Source organism: Solanum verrucosum, unplaced genomic scaffold, assembly GCF_900185275.1.
Source record: "Solanum verrucosum unplaced genomic scaffold, falcon-dt-bn FXZP01000137.1, whole genome shotgun sequence".
Classification (NCBI taxonomy): Eukaryota; Viridiplantae; Streptophyta; class Magnoliopsida; order Solanales; family Solanaceae; genus Solanum; species Solanum verrucosum.
This window is the reverse complement of record NW_026020405.1, coordinates 198,971-204,275: the sequence shown is the minus strand read 5'-3', so window position 1 is coordinate 204,275 and position 5,305 is coordinate 198,971. Positions and strand designations below refer to the sequence as shown.

The 5,305-nt window shown below is 35.3% G+C and overlaps 1 protein-coding gene across 4 annotated transcripts; it reads left to right on the top strand.

Moving 5' to 3' along the window:
- The first annotated feature begins 431 nt into the window (after positions 1-431).
- Positions 432-4,866, top strand: LOC125840425 (beta carbonic anhydrase 5, chloroplastic). Of its 4 annotated transcripts, none has more exons than XM_049519409.1 (10): positions 481-614; positions 748-802; positions 905-972; positions 1,735-1,914; positions 2,006-2,054; positions 2,246-2,359; positions 2,454-2,507; positions 3,130-3,212; positions 3,332-3,434; positions 4,459-4,866. In XM_049519409.1, exons 4-10 carry the CDS (start codon positions 1,796-1,798, stop codon positions 4,648-4,650), a joined length of 714 nt encoding a protein of 237 aa, XP_049375366.1. In that variant the 5' UTR covers positions 481-614; positions 748-802; positions 905-972; positions 1,735-1,795; the 3' UTR covers positions 4,651-4,866. The 4 variants fall into 4 exon arrangements, with proteins under 4 accessions (XP_049375364.1, XP_049375366.1, XP_049375365.1 ...); XM_049519408.1 differs by having other exon boundaries at positions 486-614; positions 1,756-1,914; XM_049519407.1 differs by lacking the exon at positions 748-802 and having other exon boundaries at positions 432-614; positions 1,756-1,914.
- The last annotated feature ends 439 nt before the right edge of the window (positions 4,867-5,305 follow it).

The window sequence follows — 5,305 nt, the reverse complement described above, 5'->3', positions numbered from 1 at the left end:
ATCATCATATACAAATATAAACAATCGTATACAAATACAAATCAAACAAAGAATTGTTAGCTGCGAATTATACATATACAAATGTGACTAATTATACAAACTCAAGTCAGCCCACATAATTAATGTATAATGTTAGTCGCGAGTGATAATTATAGCAAACTATAGCTATAATGAGTAATCAAGTACTACAAATTTACTTAACCGCGTGATTTTCCCAATTAAAAATCATCTATCTAAGGCACAAAAATTACATATCATCTCGAGATAGAGGCAATCCGTTCAAAAACATGTTAAAGTGAAGATTCGTTTCAATCCTAGCCCAACTTTAAATCTGTAATGGCCCATTAGATCACATCAAAGAGGCCCAAAATCAACTTTACAACACTCTAGAACAAAGTGTTAAATTGACCTTTGATTGAACAAAAGAGCCATTTTAAACAAGATGCATATATTAATTGTACACTACGTTTCAATTGTTGTACTTTTATAATTCTTCGATTTATTCAAAGATATTTTTTTAACTTTAATACTTTGGTTTCTCCGTCTTTCTTGGAGAGGAACAAGTTTGCTGACTGACACTTATGTAGTTAGATCCAACACAACAACCTCACATGGTACAAACCAACTTTTTTTTAAAGCTTTTATGTCAGAAGAGGAATCTATATTTATAGTGAAATCAAGAAAATCACCTTTTTGCATATTGTTTTCACTGTTGTTGTGATTTATTGTTGTCTTTGTAATGGCTAGGCCTCTGATTCAATCATCTACTGTAGATCTTCATAAGAGTTCACCTACAACAAGGGTATAAAAAAGTTGTCTTTTTTAGTCAATTGGGAATTAATGTAGGTGTTGTTTTTGCTTATGTTTCTTGATTTCGATGTTTTGAATTTGGTTATTTGTGCAGATCTTGAGGACCCAAGTGAGGTTCTTGGAAGTTGATAAACCCCATTTGAGATTTTTGAATTTGCCTAGGTAAGCTGCTTGAACTCAATTGAGATTTTGAGATTTGTTTATTTGGCCTAGTATGTAGATGCGGAGCTAGAATTTTTAGTTTATGAGTTCTGAATAGATTGTTTATTCGTAGTAAACAAAAAAATTAATGCAAATACAGGGCTGGCTCTGTCCCTGTTGAGTATTGTGGAATAATTAGGACTACAGAAAGTTTAGGTGTGCATTGAATAAAATCGGAATAAGTTGTGCTGTGTTTATGGTGTAATGAGTTTATTCTATCTTATAAAAAATGAATGCATCATGTAAAGATGGGATCTTTTCCTTGTTCCTATATATGTTTCATCCTTTGTGGAAAGACCCTACCTTTTTTCGATTTGATCAGTCATTGCCAGTGTATTGGGGAGTTCTTTGTGATATTTGCATTAAGATTGTCTAGCTTTCGGTGTTGTCAAAGGCATGCTTAAGCCTTGAAATAAGGTGCAAGATATGTTGAGCGCTTCACGTTGCTTAGCTGGTGCTTCAGTGTTGTCGTTAAGGCTCTAAGGCATGTTTTTCCTTGCCAACGAGCATAATCCTGAAGAGGCGACACTAAATAATTTTTTTTTTTATCAGTTTCTTTGTTCATATATAGTCTTGGACTACACATGTAAGAAAAAATTCTCCTTTATTTGCACTTAAAGATCCAATGGACCTCAGAGTTTTTTTGCGTTTCTCGCCTTGGATAACACTGCTAGCTTTGCTTAATGTATGGGTTATTAATCTAAGTTCATGAATTGATCTCAGAATATAACTTTTAAACTGCAGTTGTAATTCAACTCCAAAATTGAAAGCCTGGAAGGGACCAATGACCCTGACCAAGGAAGTGGTGGATGAAAAAGAGATGAGTGCTGTCACTGAACAGGAATCGAATGAATTCACTACGTTGAAACATAGATTTTTGAATTTCAAGAAGGACAAATACTTGTAAGCATCATCAGAAATAGGCAACTGTTTTTTCAACTTTTTTGACTGTGAAGGTTTCTTCTCATTTGATTGTTTCACTTTATTGGACAAGGAAAAATTTGGAGCATTATCAGAGTCTTGCAGACGAACAATCACCAAAGGTAACTTTTCTTTCACCTTTTAGACATTTTCTTAAGCATGGACTTTATTTCACCATTTAGTCACTGATTTTTCTCTTCCTTTTCCAGTCTGTTTTCCCTGTTTGTGATTTGCTGTTCCTTTTCCATATTAAAAAACTTAAAGTTAATTTTGTGGGTAGTGTTGAAGTGCTCAACTGACATATGAAGGGCAGTTTTTGGTAATCTCTTGTGCAGACTCTCGAGTGTGTCCCTCAAACATACTGGGATTTCAACCAGGAGAAGCCTTTGTAGTCCGCAACATCGCAAATTTGGTGCCTCCTTATGAGGTGTTGTATACTGTACTTGCACTTAATAAATGCTAAGGATGTGTTTTAACATTGTTCAGGATTAAAAAAATTGCATTTTTTTCTTCTGGTGCAGACTGATCCTTCAGAAGTAAAGGCAGCTCTTGAGTTTTCCGTTAATACTCTCAAAGTGAGTAAAATTTATCCAAAAATCCTATGACGTGTTGTTTCCTTTTATAGTTCCATCACTGAGATCTACATTTCATGGCTGCTTACTCTACTTTAGTGCCTGTTTCTGTTATCTCTTGGCTTTATTTGAGAGTTAGAAATTATGGAACGGGGAATAAAGTTACTTGAGGATGGAAATTCTAAACAGGACTTTCCAATAATACAATTTTGAGACTTTCGTAACTGGACTGTTACTCTTTGACTTTCCAAAACATGATTCTCATGATGAATTTTCTTTATTTACCTTGATGTAATAGACCCTTGTGTTCCGGCCCTTTCCCGGACCCTGCACGTAGCGGGAGCATAGTGCACCAAGCTGCTCTTTTTACCTTGATGTAAATTGTGTTGGAAGTTGTAAATGTCCAAATCACAAGGGGAACTTGGATGATGGATTTACTTCAATGAATTTAGAATTCCTACAAGTTCATCTCATTTTCTACTTCCATTTGTTTCATTTCCTCTTTTCTATGTATTTATCTTTTATCTATTGCTCAAGGAGGTGTGGATAAGGGGGAGTTGTGGCTATTGGTCTCTCTTGTTTTCATTTTCCTCAAGTTTTCAGGTTTGGCTTCTGTTATCTGCAGGTCGAAAACATATTAGTCATTGGTCATAGTCGCTGTGGAGGCATTCGTGCTTTAATGAGTATGGATGATGAAACAAATTCAAGGTTTGGCTAGTCTCTCTTCTTATCAAGTGTTATAGGCGGCTCTGACAAACTAATTTCTTTATGAAATTCAGTAAAATAGTCACTTATGTGTAATAAGATCTTCTATTAATTCCTTGTAGCTTCATTCGGAGTTGGGTGATTAATGGAAAAGCTGCCAGGACAAGCACAAAAGCTGTTGCTTCCAACCTCAGCTTTGACCATCAATGCAAGCACTGTGAGAAGGTAAATTCTCCTTTTCATACTTTCATTATGTTTTAGTTAGGGAAAATACATAAGTTACCCCTTAAACTTGTCCCAAAAAAAAAAAAAAAATCAATTTTGGTTGCGGTGCAATTAGTACCCCCTCTAACACTGACGTGGCAGAGCAGCTGCTATCAAAACAGTAGGTAAAACATTGACAATCTCAAGGCCCGACTCCATTGTTTCCGGTGACAATGTCATCTCTAAATCTACACTCCCCCTACTTCTCTTCCTGAAACAATAATCTCTTTTTGTTAAACTTGTTGGCCTGTCCACTATGATCAGCAATGTACCTTACCCATCTGTAATCATAGTAGTACATTAGGAACCGAACTCGTCATTGTTAGCATAGCTCCATCGAAATTCCCCAGCAAGAAAGACTGTTTCAGATTACTCTTTGTTAAGAAAATTAGACATGATAGATAATTCTTCTTTATGTTTGATGTCTTCACTGATTCTTTTTGTATCTGAAAAACTAGCTAGAGTGTGTAATTTGTAAATGACTTTTTGGGACAAGTTTAGCAGTTACTGTATGTATTTTCCCTTTTAGTAAAATGGCAGCTCAAACACACTTGAGGCATAGCCACCCAAACTCATGACATGGATAAGACTGTCGTCTCTCTCTTTTCTGATAAACGGAGTGCACGTGCATTTCCATTTTCTTTTGGCGAGAACTTCCATACATTTTGCCACTTTTCTTGTAGACATCTATAAGAAGCAAGCATTTTTTCTTCCTTAATTTAGTTTCCCATCAGAAAGAAAATTATGTCTAGTCGGAAAGTTACATGCTCTACCTGGTGCGGCTAAGTTTGTTTATATACAATATATCTTGGTGTCATCAAAATTAGGTGTCGTGTGTGCTTGCTTTCCAAGTGTACTATATTTTGTGTATTTGGTAGTTCGAACGGGTAGTCTAATCTGATTCTTGAATATGGAGAACTCGTAACTTTGTGTATGCATGTGATATACCAAGTATTGAAGCAATGTACGTATTTTCTACGTTCAGGAATCGATCAACTGCTCATTGATGAATTTGCTCACATACCCATGGATTAAGGAAAAGGTGAAAAAAGGGGAGCTCGTAATTCACGGTGGCTACTATGACTTTGTTGACTGTAGTTTCGAGAAGTGGACTCTCGAGAACAACTCTCAAGTGGATGATCAAGTCTCCATCAAGAACCGGGAATTTTGGAGCTGAGTAATTCTTCCTAGTCCTTTATTTGTTTTGTTGTATCATTTTTTACTTGTAATACAAAACTCAATTGTTATTCTTGTTGACAAACTAAATGTTGTATAAAGTGTGGACACTATCAGCCACTTGTATTGAAGAAAATGATAATTTTCTACATTCAATTTGTTCTGCTTCTATCATTTTACCCAGAAAAATGATATATTCTTCTGCAATAATGTGAAATGAACCCAGTCCATATCCCTGATTGGTGTTCGTGTACATCGACCCCACAAAGGTAGGGGTAAGGTCTGTGCACGCCCCATTCTCTTCAGATTCTACTTATGACACTATACTGAATTTGTTATTGTTGTCTGTGTACGTTGACCAATGAAAAATAAGATGAGAAAATCTTAGGTACTGTAACTTTGTTAAAAAATTGGAAGTACATTTGGAAAGAGTTGCTACTAGGAAGCAAGTGACCTTTTTGTTTAGAACTTGTGATTGATCTGTCAGATAGTTATGTTTTATAAAGTATTCTTTAACTTGACTTTAGTTATTATTTATGCTTTATAACTTTGGGTTTGTCCAAGTAAACACTTAAATCTGTATAAAATTGAATACGTAGATACACTCTAATTGATTTCTATTATTATGTGTAGGGTGCATATTATGTCATGTAGGA

Coding starts and splice junctions, on each gene's coding strand:
- LOC125840425 (XM_049519406.1), top strand. CDS start 740: ATGGCTAGGCCTCTGATTCAATCATCTACTGTAGATCTTCATAAGAGT. Junction 2,508..3,129: donor TTTCCGTTAATACTCTCAAA/GTGAGTAAAATT, acceptor TGTTATCTGCAG/GTCGAAAACATATTAGTCAT. Junction 3,213..3,331: donor GATGATGAAACAAATTCAAG/GTTTGGCTAGTC, acceptor AATTCCTTGTAG/CTTCATTCGGAGTTGGGTGA.